This window comes from Candoia aspera, chromosome 1 (assembly GCF_035149785.1).
Source record: "Candoia aspera isolate rCanAsp1 chromosome 1, rCanAsp1.hap2, whole genome shotgun sequence".
NCBI classification, from domain to species: domain Eukaryota; kingdom Metazoa; phylum Chordata; class Lepidosauria; order Squamata; family Boidae; genus Candoia; species Candoia aspera.
Window position 1 is genome coordinate 155331459 of NC_086153.1, and position 16857 is coordinate 155348315.

Below are 16857 nucleotides of genomic sequence, written 5' to 3' on the forward strand. Positions count from 1 at the left end.
TAAAGTATTAGTTAACCAACCCAGAAAGATTTTTTTTTCTTCTGGTAGCAACTTCCAGACGTCACAGAATCACAGCATTATAAGGGGCTGTTGAAGCCCCTGAGTTCAACCCTCTGATCAGGATAGGAATCCAAATTAAAGCCCCCCAACAGAATAGAATAATCTTCCATAGATTTATATATAGTAGTAAAGATGCTAGATATGAACCGGACCTTGCAGATATAGATCAGCCTTCTCCCTTATTTACTCTGATGGTTGGGAATTCTTGAAATTGTAATCCCAACACACCTGAAGGATGCCAGACCTGAGAAGGATTTTACAAACAAGTAAAAGTATGTAGCCCAGACGCAAATGAGTGCACATTCCCACTTTTGTTGTTGGTCTCCGTCATTGGTTTGGAATTCTGCCTTTGGATTAGAAATGGAATGGGAGTATATCTAATTCCCCTCCCTTACTTTGCTTGCCACTCTTATGTTGAAGAAATAAACATATTTATTGTGGTGATAAACGAGACTCATGGCTTGTGACATGATATTTGGAGCAGGCACTAATATTAGTGTCTAAATATAAAATATTTATGAGATATCCCAAGCACCTAGGTATTATGCGAGAAAGAAAAAGAAGTCATGCCCAGAGATATATTACTTAATTCTGTTTTATACAGTAGTTATTTTACTTTTCTTGATGGATAATTTCAGAAGATGTTGCTTCTGAAGTCTGACAGCATAGTATCACATGGCACCCATCTGAATTTTACTAAGTTCCTCACATTATTCACCATATACTGTATGTGAAACTGCTACAGGCACTGCTGGGTTCAGTAGCACCAATATTTTGAGATGAAAGCTCTTCCTTTCATCTCGGTCCCAGGGGAGCTAATCAGAGTAAACAGAGTCTGGCGAGGGACTGGAGGAAGGCAAGGAAAGCTGAATTTATGCAAGAGAAAGCTATTCAAACAATAGATCAGGTAATAGGAATGCTACCTGTGTTTAAATGAGCTTATACTTCCTTTGAAATAGGCAAGTTTGCAGCTTGAGCATCGTCCTGAACCTGGATGCCAAGTGCCTAAATTGAGAGTATTTGCACAGAGAAGTCTAATGGCCAAATACACACATTCCTGGAAATGTCTGATATTGCTACAGCAACCTTTGCCTTGGCTACATTTCATTTGAGCGGCTATAACATGCTGTATGCAGGTCTGTCTTTCAGAAATGTTTGGAATCTTCAGTTAGTTCAAAATGCCATAACCAGACTATTGACCAGGGCTGGTAATTATGAACTATGTGACTCACTTGTTACAACAACTGCACTGCTATCAATGTCGGGTCCACTACGAAGTGTTCTTCAGGACTTAAAAAATCCAGCATACTGTGGGAGTGGGAGTGGGAGTTAGAGAGAGAGCCAGTTTGGTGTAGTGGTTAAGGCTCCAGGCTAGAAACCGGGAGACTGTGAGTTCTACTCCTTTCTGAGGCACAAAGCCAGCTGGGGGACCTTGGGCCTGTCCCTCCCTCTCAGCCCTAGGTATCAGGCAATGGCAAACCACTGCTGAAGAACCTTGCCAAGAAAACTGCAGGGATTTGTCCAGGCAGTCTCCAAGAATCGGACACAATTGAATCTATATTTTCAAACTCCCAGGCCTCTAGTAGAGGACCCAAAGTTGAGGAAGACACATACCTTCCATAGGGGTGAGAAGGGAATGAATACATACATACATACATACATTCACTTCTCACCCCTATGGGTAGTACACGTCTTCCTCAACCTCAGGTCCTCTACCAGAGGCCTGGGAGTTTGAGGGTTCTGCGCAATATCTTAGCTGTTCCTAGCACTGCACTCTTCTGGGCAGAGAGTTCTGATGTTGTTCCTGGGATCTGTTGGAGCCACTCTCCCAGTTTGGGGGTCACAGCCCCAAGTGCCCATACCACCACCGGGACCACTTTGGCCTTCACTTTCCACATCCTCTCTAGTTCCTCTTTCAGGGCCTGGTACTTCTCCAGCTTCTCATACTCCTTCCTGATGTTGCTGTCACTTGGCACCTATCACCACCGCTATCTTCTGGTCCTTGTCTACTATCACAATGTCTGGTTGATTGGCCAGTACCTGTGTGTCCATCTGGATCTGGAAGTCCCACAGGATCTTAGCCCTGTTGTTCTCCATGACCTTCTGTGGAATCTCTCATCTGGACTTGGGAGAGTCTGGCCCATACACTGTGCAGATGTTCCTGAACACAATGCCAGCTACTTGGTTGTGCCATTCAGTGTATGCTGTTCCTTCATATGTATGTATGTAGTTTCTACCTTGCCCCTCTGTAGGTGGCCCAAAGGTATATAATGGCAGCTGAGCATCTGTTGCTTCTTAATTTCTGCCTTTGAATTCTCTTGCCATATTTTATTATAATATTTTCCAGGAAAAATGTAAACAGAACATGCCCATCGGGTTGAAAAAAAACAAAGGACAGTGAAACTGTGTGGCATGTAACATTATGGGATAAGTGCTTTAAGATGAGAAATGTATTTATTTATTTGTTTGTTTGTTTGTTTAATTACTTTATATCACCGCCCTTCTCCCCCAATGGGGGACTCTGGGCGGTTTACAATAAATTGATCAGGAAATGTTTGAAGCCTAGTATTTGAGGCATTAGAGTTATGCCATCTGGAAGTTTACCTAAAGAATACCGTCATAGGGAGTAAAAAGGTTTATTGTATCTCTTCCAGAATTAAGCCATCAATGTTAGAAAATTTAAGTAACCTGGTATAGTTTGTTCCTACCAGGGTTTCATAAGATTCCAACATCTGATCTTCTTGGTGCTCCAATATTATCTCCATTAAGCATGTTCATAAAAATGCTAATTATCTTGGGACAGCCTTCCCAAAAGTCTTCTCCTGTGTTGCAACAGCAGCTCTCATCTGGAGCATGCTTAGTTGGGGAAGGTGTTCTAAGGATACTTCCATGCAGCTACTGAAACTCTCTGCAGTAAGTTTTGCATCATATGCAAATCTCCTCCTTGCTGTATCCATTCGCCAACAGAGCCAACCAGCATTCCTTCCAGAGCAGCATTTCTCAACCTTGACAGATTGAAGCCATGGATGCCCCAGCCAGCCATGCTGGGGAGAGAAACACTGCTCTAGAATCTAGCAGGGTAATGAGAGAGCACCAGAAATGACAAACACTTCCATTTTAGCTTCACCACATTTGTTCTTCCCTTCAAATAAAGGGGAATAAAAGATAAAGATAACAATAACTCCCCACTTTGTGATGGGAAAGGCAAAGCTGTCCTCCAAGAGATAGTGGTTGTGGCAATGCACCACAGCATTTGGGCTACAGGAGAAAAGAGGAAATTGCAGGGGCCAGGACCAAGGACTTCATGGGAATTCCTGCCAATGGGAAGCCTATCTACAACTCCAGAGGAAATGTTGCAAAATTTCATGTATTTTCTATGGGGAGCAGAAGCTGAGTCAGGTGCTCAGGACCTGAAGTACCATGCAAGACCCACAGTGTAGTGGCGACAGAGGGGCACATGTGGAGAAGTTCTGGATGTTTGATAGCTCTTTGCAAAGTTGAATTTAACTCATGCTATGCTATTCATGGCAGATTTAATCCAGGTTCATCTAAAGAGGCTTTTGGAAATCCTTTAGTTTATTTTCACTGTTTCTCCTACAGCAGTCCTCACATACTCAGAATACTAGTGCTATGTTAGACAACTTTCTCTCTGCAGAAAGTTGCTAACTCGAGACCATCATACTTCAAAGTACATTTATAAGCTTCTAAATATGTGTATGGTGGGAAAAATTTGGTGAACTTACTACATATGATAGAAGAAACTTCAGCATCATTTATTGTATTTGAAGCTGTTCATTTCCAAAGCAAGCAATTTACATCCAAACTACTTCTGACATACTTTGGCATGCTTTAACTCTTAGAATGTTACATTTGTCTTCACACTTGCATCATGTCCATCCAGTGTTCCACATGTTTCGCTTGACATCCAGCATGAGGACTGTTCTGAAAAACAGGAAGATGTCTTCACTGTTTATTGATTTTTTAATTGGTCTTGGACTTGTTAGTTAGTTGCCTTATTGTGATTTTTTAAAAAAACAGACCAGCACAACTACTATGGCCTTTTTGGCTCTGAGGATGTGGCTTCCTTCCATCTGTGTATGCCCCATTTTTAACACAGCTGTAGCATCTGCAAATGTTAAAATAGCTCAGTAACAAGGATGGATTACATTTCTTGTAGTGAATGAAAAAGTAGACTCTGAAGGTATTATGTGTAACTGATCTTAAGCTTTATTTGGGCCAAGTAGTTTTCAAAACATTCACTGCTCAGATTGGAAACAAAACAGTTTAATAGGGGGTATGTTTTTTCACAGCAAAGCTCTTCCTACTTTATGGGTCAGAGATATGTCATGATTTAAATTATTTAAATGTAAAAATATTAATATTGGGGAGGGATTTTTAATAGAATTTCATTTTTTTCAGTGAGTAAATTTGTGGTAATGCCTAAGCAAATGATTCCAAGATTTTAATATTCCAAGGCTGTCCAGTGTTAAGAACAATTCAGAATATCAAACATGCAAGTGCACATCCAGCTAAATTATAATTCACTTTAAAAAAACGCAGATAAAACAGTTAAATAATGTCATCGGTAAGCTTTGAACTATGGATGGGATATACCAAAGATTTTACAAACTGGTAACCACAGTGATATTTTTTTTAAATAGGAATGTTCACCTCATCGGGATTCTTTAAAGGTGCTTCACATTGTTGTTGGGTTGGGTTGTTGGTTTTTTTTTTTTTTTTGTAAAGTTATAGCTTTGTTTTATTGTACATGATGTCCTATAAAGAAGATCTATGTCTGCGATACCTCCTTTGAAAGAGGACCACGGTGCTATCCATTTAAAGAGAACGCAGTCAAGCAGTAAATTTAGGGGGCCTTCTCTTTTCATATTGACTGTATCTGAGCCAGCAGTTGGTCTTTGATGTTGTAACAATAGAGCATAGGCGGAGAGGAGGGTTAGGGCTTGAACAATGTTGAAACGAGGCTGCATTCATTAATTTTCAAGCGAGAGACTTCTAATGTGTAGCAGAGCTTTATTCCTCTATGCTTTGTTGCCTGCAGGAAGGAACCCTGTACTGTGGGTATTACAGTTCTTACAGACTTTCATCTGAGGCCTCTGTGTTAAATATTTTTAATTATAAACCAGGTGTTCTGGAAACCTGGACTATCACTTAGTCCATTATTAGCTTCAGAAAGGCTTCAAGTCTACTATTACTCTTCTCAATGGTCCTATAGTCTGCTATACGTGGCTGAGGACTAATCCAGGTGCTCTTGTAACAACATTTCAAAGACAGATATATTTGTTTCACTAGCCAGCTAGTTTTGGATTTTAAATTAATTGAAGGCTTATTAAAGAAAACATAGGTTTGGTCTCAGAAATTATGCTGAGGAGTCAAAAGCATTAACGATGGTTCTTACATTTTATATGTTCCAGAAAGCATGACAGTTATCATTCTTAGGATATTTCTTGAATACAAAGAAGTAACTTCTTAATGTATTTTGCTTTTGAAGCATGAACTCTAGCATTTAGTTTGATGCAGAAGGCTAGAGATCCTGCCTTCAGTGTCTCTAGTTAAAACGCTCTGAGCAGCAAGAGGAGAGACCACTTTATGAAAACTTGATACTTCTTGCAAACTAATAGTTGTAGAATCTTGCAACCATTTGAAATATTTATAACATTTTACTTGTTTCTTTCATTAGATTTATATCCAACTTTTGTGCTAAACATGCCACTCAAAGCAAGCAATAAATGAATAAATAAAATACAAAGAAAATTAATTTTAAAAAAGCAATGACATTATACAATAACAAGCATAAAATCTAAACAGCAATTGAGGGCTACTAATTCTGTCTCTCTATTGTCACCTAGTGTCATCTGGATTTCTGCAGCCGAACTATAGTATGCCTATACAAATCAATAAAAAGAAGGGTCCCCATTATTTTTTATAGAGATGCTTTGGAGGGGAGGAGGCTTTATCTATTTATTATCTATCATCTATCTATCCATCCATCCTATCATCTATCTATCAATCATTTCATTCCAACACTGAGTGATGAGTTCTTGCTTTCTCTTAATGTGGCATTATGAGGCTGAAAGTGGAACTTTTTCTCAGGCTTGGAACTTAATTAGAGCCCTTGCAAGCAAACTTTATTTCACTTAAGTTTGTTTGCAGGCTCAACCATGGCAAACTTTATTGGCATGGGCATAAATGAATACCACTGATGAGACTCCCTTGCCACACAAAGCATCTTTTGCTTAAACAAGTTGCTTGTCCCAGGATCCTCCTGTTTTTTTGCAAATGTACCATTTTCCTATTGCATATTTTTGCTGTTTTCAGGTTCTAAATGAATGGTGAACTTTTTCTTGTTCCTTGTGAACCATACAAAGAAAATATTTTTTTAAAAAATTAAAACATTTTGGTAGATGATAAATCCATAAATAAATTTGGAGGAAGATGGTGAATATTTGTAAGGGATAGACAGGAAAAGTGAAAATGACAGAACAGCTGTCTGCTGCAAACCTGAAGCAGCTGTGAGAAATCTTTGAAAATTGCTACATGGATTTAAAGCAAGTGGTTAACTTCCATGGCCATCAATAAAAGCCCAACTGATTATCCACCTGAGGAAGGACCTTCAGGATCTTCAACCTACTGCCTTCCTCATTAATTAAATTACAACTCCCATCCTCCTTAGTCAGAGTAGGCAACAAGGATTATAGTGCTATACATCTGGAGAGCACCAGATGTGGAAAGATTGTTCCAGACAAAGTGACAGTATTCTAGAGCAGGACAGCAAAACTTGTAGAGAGGAAAGTGCCACATTGCTAGGTTACAAACAATAGCAGGACACAAAGGAATAGCTGGCATGCCGATCAGCTGTTTGGTGGCTAGCAGTGCTGCCTCACAATGTCGGTGAGGCCTGGAGATGTGGCAGGCATTCAGCAGCATGTCTTTTGGGGAGGAGGTGGCAGTGAAAAATGAGGTGGCAGCAGATCCTTCCTGGCGGCAGCAACTTTTGGTTTGAGTTTTCAAAAAATGCTAGAAGGCTGCACAAGGATGCTTGGTGGGCCAAAAGTTGTGCAGGCTTTTTCTAGAGCATGGGCAGGCAACTTTGTGACCTATAGTTTCTATAGCCAATGGCCAGGAGCTCTAGTCCAAAATATATAAAAGATTTTGAGATGCGGCTGAGATTAAATTATCCTAGAACATGAGAGATCCAAGTTCAACCCTATTCAACCAAAAAGACCACTGCAGATCTTGAGCCAGTCATCTTCTCATTAGACAGCCCACTTCATATTTTTCTGAGGTTATCTAGGGGAGAGAACCTTGTATGCCATTTTGAGAACTCTGGAAGTAAGCTAAGATATAAACATACAAATATACATTTTTCATTTATTTGATAGTAAGCCAAAATTTATCACTAGTACCATGTCTATCAGAGGGACATGGTGGCGCTGCGGGTTAAACCGCTGAGCTGCTGGGCTTGCTGATCGGAAGGTCGGCGGTTCAAATCCACGCGACGGGGTGAGCTCCCATTGCTAGTCCCAGCTCCTGCCAACCTAGCAGTTCGAAAACATGCAAATGTGAGTAGATTAATAGGTACCGCTTCGGCGGGCAGATAACGGCATTCCACTTAGTCATGCTGGCCACATGACCAGGGAAGTGTCTATGGACAAATGCCGGCTCTTCGGCTTTGAAACGGAGATGAGCACCGCCCCCTAGAGTTGGACACGACTGGACTTAATGTCAAGGGAAACCTTTACCTTTACCTTACCATGTCTATCACACAACAGGTATATATGGATTTTTGGACATGTTCATGTGTTGCTGTTTAGTGTCATTAGAAATATCTCTAAAGCACAGCACAAACTTGTGGATAACTCTCTCCTTCTGGGTTTAAGTCCACCTCTGTAGTTATACCAGTCTTATGAAGTCTCTGAGTACATTTAAAGTCCCAGCTTGCATCCCAAACATAGAATTTAGAAGAGGGCAATTGTTCTCAAAGTTGTGCTACTCCTATGAGGCACTGTTTTCTAGAGCATGGAGACTGTTCCCTTGTCTGGTCTTCAGCTCCAAATTCTGGAGATTGGGAGCAATTCAACATGTTTATTAGAGGTAATGGGATACTGGCCATTGTGAGTATTATATTTATGGATCCCTAACCTGAAATAAGTTTCACTATTCAAAAAGTGCATATTTTATATAAAACCATTAATGCAGAGTCTGGACCTTGTTTCCTCTTCTACTCCCCATTACAGTTGTGTTCATCTGAAATGAGCAACCCATAGCTTCTTATACAAGCACTAAGGTTTTCAAAGCTTCTTAATAAAGTCTGGCACTCCCGTTTCTGCATCAGTCTCAATTTAATCTTAGTATTTTCAAGAATGTAGCTCTTATATTAGATGGCAACTAAAAAGATCTGGGTCCAGCTGTTAGAAACTCCAACTTTTAAAATTTTTTAACTAGCAAGGGCAAACCTTACTTTGCAGAATATCCATGACCCACTTTCTATTAATTCCTTGCCCTGCCAGTGCAAAAGTCATATAGCTGTACTGCCAATTTCTTTCTTGAACTGCTAGACATCAAGTGAGGGGGCAGGACTGGGATATATTGAGGAGCAGTGCAGAGGTATCTGCAGAGACCTTAGATTTCGTTGAAACGATGTGTGTATTGTGATGCCACAATAAAATTGCAAGCTTGGCACCTTATATACTTGTGTGCAACATAATAAATCAACTATAATGGGAATTTCCATCACAACTTCACAATGTACATTTTGTTATTTCCCCCTCCCTTGCCTCCCTCCAGACCATGTGTGTGATAGAGAAGCTTGTTTTACTGTTTGGCAAGTAGCTTGCAGTTTTTTTTCTAGCAGTGCCAAAGTCTTAATTACTTTTACGTTGTAAGCATATAGGACTGAAACATGTAGTACCTTTGAAGATTTACTGTAAATGTTATGGACTTGTTTCCATGAGCTTGGTCCTTTTCTGCATGTGGTTTTTCTTCATCAGCACAAAGCTTTTGATAGCTTTAGTGTAAGATGCTCTAGAAGATGGATCCAGTGGTGCTCTTCTTTGAATGAAGGATTTTTTTTGCGCTCAGAAAACCTTTTCCAAATTGATGTCAGAACCTTGTATCCTAAAAGTATTGAAATCAATATGAAGTCTCTTGTACAAGGTCACAAGGCATTCCATAAGGTATGAGATCTTTCATTTTACAATGCCTCACGCTGGCTTTTGCAGAAATGTGGACAACAAAGCACCACTACCAGAATCAGTAGGGTCTGTAACAAGCCACAATGACATCCAGACGATGACCTAGGTGCCAAATGGTGCAGTGTTCTTTCATGTTGTGTCATTTGTACTATAAACCATCACACACAAGTTGTCATTTTCCCCTTTGCCTTCCTCTACCGACTGATGCTCATGACCAGAATTACTTTTGCTAAACCCCTCTGTATCCAGCCTAATATCTACAAAAATTGAGTTTGTTTCCTTTTTTCTATGTCTTCCTAGGAAATCCATCACACAGATAGCCTTTCATCTCTTGAAAGAAGCTTCACATTAGACCCAGAAGATCGACAGAATTATCCTGATCACCAGGCAGCACACCGCTCATTTGCCAAGCAGCGATTTAGGCAGCAAAATGGACAGACATCTTTGCAAAGAGATGGACCCAGATCTTTCCTTTTGGATCTTCCAAAATTTCCTGACTTCTCAAAAGCAGACATCAACAGGCAAAACCCTAACATCCAGGTAAAGTCTTCTGTTTTATTTTTTGAATTTTATTTGAAGGTGATCATTGACTTAACATGCACCTTTTTTAAAAAGCATTTTCATATACCAGGAGCAAAGGAAAAAAAAGCAAGATGCAAGACCTAAATTCTGCAGAGAAAATTAAATGGACCTTTTATTTAAAAGTAATAGGGCAATTCACAGTATGAAGGAAATAAATAATATAGCATGAACCCTATTAAATATTTGGGCAGTATGTGAAAAAATATGGAAATGGTATGTACAAGAAAAGGATGCTTTGTTAAATTCCTGTACTTCTGCTCTATGGTTAAATATTTGTGGCTCAGCTGAGAGCGTTAGTGAATGAAATAGTGAACTTCAGTGAATGAAATAGTGAACTTCATTGGTTAATTGACTTGAAATGCCATTATTAGCCTCTGTGTAATATTAAAAGATCCACAGGCCTAGATCATAATGTGAACAGCGGAAAAGTAAAGTGGAAATGAATGTGGGAGTGGCTGACTCAGCCTTGGATGGTTATTTTTTTTATCACTAAAGGGGTCTTATCACAGCATCTGTTACAGTAAAATGTATGCAGTTAGAGGCATAGTTTCTTTGAACTAATTTAAATGGACTGGCTTTTCCTGAGGAGCTTTGGACTGCAACTAAATCAAAATGAACCTGGAATCTTTTGGATCAACATTACTTTGGAAGCCAACTCTGTACCTTTAGATAGTTTTACGGTAACTGAAAAAATGGGATGGCCTCTAACTGGCAGCAGATAGAGGTTTCTGTATCCTTTGGTGCCATCTAATGGTCATCTGGATTTTTGTAGGCCAGATCAGGTAGCTTAAATTTAGAGTAAACATTAGATCTCAAGCAAGTTATTCTAACTCTCAGAATGTTTCCAATATTTTAAAACAGAATGTTTGTCTGCAGACAGAACTGAATATATCTATGTAATGTTCTGTTTGACAGTCCAGCACATTTATTCAAGTAGATACGTGTAAATTAGTTAATTTCTTCCTATCACCTCTTCTCTTTGACCCATTTTAGGCTAAATATAAATGAGTATTTATTCAAACCTGCCTTCCCTATTGGCCATGCCAGCTGGGAATTCTGGAAGCTGTCACTGTAAAACATCTGGAGATTGAGGAAGGGCAGTTCAAACATTCCCAGTTTAAAATAGCAATCATCCACTTCTTAGACAGACTTTCTAGGATTGTGCTAACCTGCTCCCTGTGCCACATAACCTGTGGAAATGATCACGGTGCTTATCTGTCCACTGCTTGTTTGCCGACATCTGTTTCTGTAACAAAATATTTCATTCAACGCTTCTGCCAGTGTGCAATTGTTTTACTAGGAGCAAGGCAAGGAATTATTTGGAACGGGTAACCCGAGCAGCTGTTACTTTTGTGCTACAGCTGCTTTTTTAATTTGATTGCCAAATCAGCAGCCAAATGCCCTACTGCACTCTAGTAAACAAACTCCCAGGAAGTTCTTGAAAATGAGGTACTTTTTAAAGACATTTCCTTGGGGAGCATTGATTTTTTTCTTCTTTCTCACTGAAAAGTTCTTTTGTTAATGGGCACTGATTTGACGCATGCCAACTCATGCAGTCAGGCTGGCATAGCGGGCTCTTCACTGGGCAACAGGTTCACTTTCTTCTCCTTCAAAAGAAAGTGAAGTCACGTATAAGCAATGGGCTTGGCTGCCAAGTTATTTTATATGTGATGTACTTTTTGCTTTTCAAGCCTATTTAATAGCACCTGAGTTCCAGGAGGTCCTGAAATTAGGTCCGGTATTTCACTTCTTGATCAGAACACTCCTTTTATTCCAGTTTTTCAGTCACTATTTCCCACACTTTCCTAGAGGGAACCATAATAACCATTTGCCACAAAACCAAATACACTGTATCTTATTGCACCTTGACAGCCAACCAATTCACACTGTGAGGTTGGATTTTGTGAACTAAAGCCCCCTTCTTCCATTATGCTTGAAGCATTTCCTCTCTGGGCAGGTATACATATATACCATATTATACCTGTATGGTATAGTATCTCCATGAAATGTGTGTGTGTGTGTGTGTGTGTGTGAATATATTTTAAATTTCTTTATTCCATGTAAAAACATACACAGCCCTACACAGTGTTGTGTTAAAATATTGCCGAGAAGAAAATTGTATAGGGTATTACTGGAAGTCAGGACGGTACAGTTAATACAAACAATGGTACATCAGTATACTTCAGTAATTTTCCCCAAGCTGATGCCTTCCAGATTGGGGGACTACAATTTCCAGGCTTTGAGCAGACGGGGAAAGAGTCAGCTGTAGTACTGATGCTGTTGGAGTAAAGGGACCAGTGGCTTGATTGTGCAGATAAAGTTGCATGGCTAATATAATTTAACTAGCTTGTACTTATCAACAATGTCATTACTGAGGCTTGAAATCACACTCAGAATGGCCCAAACATTTGGGGAGCTAATATAATACAATATTTCAAGATAACTTGCCAACAATTCCAAGGCAACACTTTAATTCATAATAAGCAGATGTGTAAATATACCCCAATATTAAATAGTCCATTATTAAGTAATGCTGGGACCTTAAGCAGAAATATAAAATATATGCTAAATAGTTGTAAAAGTGTATCTCATTCAGAGCTACCTTGTGGTCCAACAACATCTAAATTGTGTCAAGGTTATAAACTACTGGCATAAGGAAAAAGGACATTAAGTTTGTGTTTCCTATTTTCCTTGACTTTCCATTGGATTCAGTCTTCATTTGTTCTTGTTCATCTCTCCTCTTGTCTGCCTTATACACATCCTTGTTCAGTGCCTTCCTTCTTCCTAGTCTGTGCACTCTGCCATGCTAGCACTTAGTAAAATGTAGGAATCTCTGAACACACGTGCCTGTTATGGTTACGGGAAAGCTAAAATAACTATGACAAATTGCAGAGGAGTATTGATAGAAAATATACAAGTCTTTCATGTCATTCAATCACTGAATTTTCTACATTTGCCAGTATAAAGATTTATTTTGTTTATTTTAATTTATTTATATGGTCGCTCATCTTGCAGAAGCAACCCTGGATGGCTAACAGAGTTTAAAATACCAATACAAAATAATAAAATAAAGCAATAACAACTAGAAAGAAAAGAATTAGTTGTCTTGGAGTAGTTAAGGATTTTTTCCTCTTCTAATTCCCTGGGTTATAATAATTTTACAAGACTTTACAAGGTATAAAACAAATTCTGTGCTGTATTTCCTATTTGTTCAGAAGACAATTGCACTGTATCAGATTCGAAGAGACAGAATGAAACAAAAGGAAAAGCATTAGCACAATCCCTTGTCTTTTTGAGTCTCTGGGATTTGATTTTTCAGATTTACATTTCATTTTATTATTTTGTTATGTGGATTTTTCTAAAAGCCTGTTTCCCAACAGAGCAGTGATCTTTAACCTTTTCTGAATCACCTTTTCTCACAAAACTGAACTGGACTGGCTCTATTTTTTCCCTTCATGTATGTCTCTGGAGATTGTTTTTCCTTCCTCTTTTTCCCAGTTGTGGGTCTTGATTCGCCAACTGAAGCCCAGTGCTGTGGGGGACAGCAATAACCTTTTATTTGTTCCACATCATAGCATCTGTAACTTTTTCACCCTGTTTGCATTAAGCCTTTTTTCCTCCGATGTATTCTTTACCAGACTGCAGCTGTCTTTTAGGCCTTGTAAGATTTATTAGTATATTAAGAGCTTTTCTGATTTGAAGGAGGGCAGCTCCTGAGGCCTGAATGCCATGTCCTCTTGAATTCTCCAGGTGACTATAGAAGTTGTTGATGGAACAGACTCTGAATCAGAGAAAGGTCTTCAAAGAGAAAGCAGCAAAACCAGCCGGCCTCTTCCATCTCCAGATTGGAGAAACTGGTGGCAAAGATCAGCACCTTCCATCACTCGCATGAGTAGTGGTGACCAGGATTATAAATATGATAGCACAACTGAAGACAGCAACTTCCTGAATCCCTTGAGTGGCGGGTGGGATAGGCACCCATCAACTCATCGGATCTTTGAATCAAAGGAGCAGTCAGAATATGGTGAGTGAGCAAAACTTTCATTGGCAAATGCGTGGACAAAACAGGTGTCTCCAGAGAACAAGAGCAGAATGTTTGTGCGCTGCTGATAGTGAACAGCAGGGGCTGGAAGAGTCGGGTAGAATGCAGATTCAAAAGAAAGGTAAATGGATGTGATTCTATTCAAATATAAAGGCTTCTATCCTAACAATGAACTTGTTTAGAAGTAGTGGAGCTTTGCAGAGCCAAAATGGTACCATCCATGCAGAAGAAGGATGTGTTAGCAGGCTGGTTGGAATCTCTCCAGAGAGAGAGAGAGAAGGGATCGCACTCAAAAACAAAACAAATTCAACTCACTGATTATTAGGAAGGGTTGAAGAACATGACACAGTGGGCAGAAAGGGGCATGGCTGGCTGGAATCTACTTAGTAGAAATGCGCATGGCAACATTTGCTGCCAATCTCTCTAGAACATACATGGATCTCCCACCAGTGTGCAGATAGCAAAACAGATCGTGCCTACTTTCAGCAGCAAGCCTTTCTTTGTGTCCACTTCTGTTTTCCTACTTTTTTCCTCTTCCCTTTCAGATTACATAGATGGAGAGGGAGACTGGAGCCTGTGGTCAGTTTGTAGTACAACCTGTGGAAGTGGCAATCAGAAACGCACCAGGACCTGTGGATATGCCTGCACAGCCACTGAATCGAGGACCTGTGACCGACCAAATTGCCCAGGTTGGAAATAGAGAACAGAACTGCTCATAGCTGTGAGGCGTGTATGTGCACATCCGTGTGTGTGTGTGCACGGGTGTATAGAGCTAGACCTAATCATTCATCCTAGAAGCAGAAGCCAGTCAAGTATCTGGAGTGACACTAGCTTGCTTGTGTCTTTGTAAAGCACAGAATGCCATAAAGTGCTTCCCTGCCTCAAAAGGCCCCTCAATCATACCTTTTACTTACGTGCCTCCTACTTTCAGTATGGTCTACAGATAATTGGCAGGAAAAAAACTGCATTTCTTGCAAGATACACTAGATGGGGGTACACCTGGAATTAAGAATCTCCTTGTAATGATTGCCTACTCTAATAGACTCAGACTCACAAGCAGGGACTTAATGATATCTGATTTATTAAAGAATAGTATGCAAATACAGAGAAAGCTGAGAATGAGTAAAAGCATGCCAAATACAAACTAAAAACCCTCGGCTCAAATGTAATCCCTCCCCTCGCCCTGCCGTTGCAAACTCCCCCCCCTGGTAACCGTTTCTGCTGATGTCCTGGGAAAGGAACCTTGAACACACGAGATAACCCAAACACATTCCAATCCAGCTGCTAACATATAACAACTCCCCGAGATGGAATTCTCCTCCTCTCCCAGACGAAACACGCATCAGCCAAATGACATGGGAAACGTTACGATGTAATGGTAACATTGGAACGGTGAACATGACATACCACCACCCCCAAAACATTAAGGAGCAGGTTTGTGAGGATAAGCTAGATGAAAGCGGCGAACCAAAAGAGGAGATTGGACATCACGGGCAAACACCCATTCAGGGTGGGGAAAGTGCTTCCAGCAAACAAGGTACTGAAGAGTGCCATGTAGTCGGCGAGAATCAAGGACCTCCTTCACCTCAAAATGTTGTTGCCCATCAATCATGATCGGAGCAGGTGGGGGTTGTGGATGCCAGTGATCAGAGTGGGTGACAGGCTTGAGTAAGCTGCAATGAAAAACAGGATGTAAACGTTTCAGATTGTGTGGCAAATCCAGTCTAAACGTGACAGGGTTAACAACTCCCACAATGGGAAAAGGTCCAACAAACTTAGGAGCCAATTTCTTCGAGGGCTGAGGGGACTTAATGAACTTAGTGGAAAGGTAGACCTTATCACCAAGTTTAAAAGCAGGTTGAAGGGCTCGTCGCTTATCGGCATGCAGTTTATAGGCAGATTGGGCATCAGCCAACGCCTGCTGAATCACTGGCCACGAATCTGCCAGTTGAGCAGCCCAATCAGAAGTGGAGCAGGGCTGTGTGGAGGGTTGAGGCAACTCAGGAATGGGAACAAAGTCCCGGCCAAACACAGTATGGAAAGGGGTGTGCCCCATGCTCTGATGGACGGCGTTGTTATAAGCCACCTCAGCAAAAGGTAGCAGATCAACCCAATTGTCCTGCTGATAGTTGACAAATGCCCTCAAAAAATGTTCCAGGGTGGAATTAAGAGCCTCCGTAGATCCGTCAGTCTCCAGATGTGACGCAGTGGACAACGCCTGCTTGGTACCCACCAGCTTTAAAAATGCCCTCCAAAGTTGGGAAGTGAACTGTGTTCCTCGGTCCGTGATCAAGTGGGAGGGGCTCCCATGAATCCGGTAGATGTGGATTAGAAAAAGGCGGGCCAATTGCTGCGCAGACGGAATGGAAGCACGTGGAATGAAATGGGCTTGCTTAGAAAAGTAGTCCTTTACCACCCAAATCACAGTCTTTCTCTGACTAGGAGGCAAATCCACAATGAAATCCATGGAAACCTCCTCCCAAGGATGGGAGGGGCTGGCCACCAGCTGCAGCAGCCCTTGCGGTTTGCCCCCCTTCCATTTAGACATGGCACAGACAGGACAAGAAGCAATATAACTTTTTACATCACGTCTCAATGTGGGCCACCAGAATTGGCGGCACACCAGATGCAAGGTTTTGACAAATCCAAAATGACCAGCCACCTTATCATCATGAGACCTAATCAAAATTTCCCTTCGCAAACTGTCAGGGACATAGAGGCGGTTTTGCTTCCAAGCGAAGCCTCTGTCAAATGTAACATTGTCTCTATTTGCTTGCAACCAAGTGTCAGATTTCAGCTCTAGCAGAAACTGTTGTTGCAATTGCGAGGGAATTGGCGTTCTTCCCCCAGCCGGTGAAACCGAAGCTGAGGGCAGCTGTGCACGAGTTTGACTGCGTGTGACAGCTTGCAACCCCAATTGGGGTGCTGTCCACACTGTACCCACCACGTCAGGTGCCTGGA

The 16857-nt window shown here is 40.8% G+C and overlaps 1 protein-coding gene across 1 annotated transcript in view; it reads left to right on the forward strand.

The window, feature by feature from the left end:
- ISM1 (isthmin 1) overlaps positions 1 to 16857 on the forward strand; it is a 40045-nt gene that overhangs the window by 9331 nt on the left and 13857 nt on the right. Inside the window, exons 2-4 of the mRNA XM_063316311.1 lie at positions 9573 to 9812; positions 13605 to 13878; positions 14442 to 14585. Of these exons, the coding sequence (XP_063172381.1) occupies positions 9573 to 9812; positions 13605 to 13878; positions 14442 to 14585 (658 nt within the window). The remainder of the gene's footprint in view (positions 1 to 9572; positions 9813 to 13604; positions 13879 to 14441; positions 14586 to 16857) is intronic.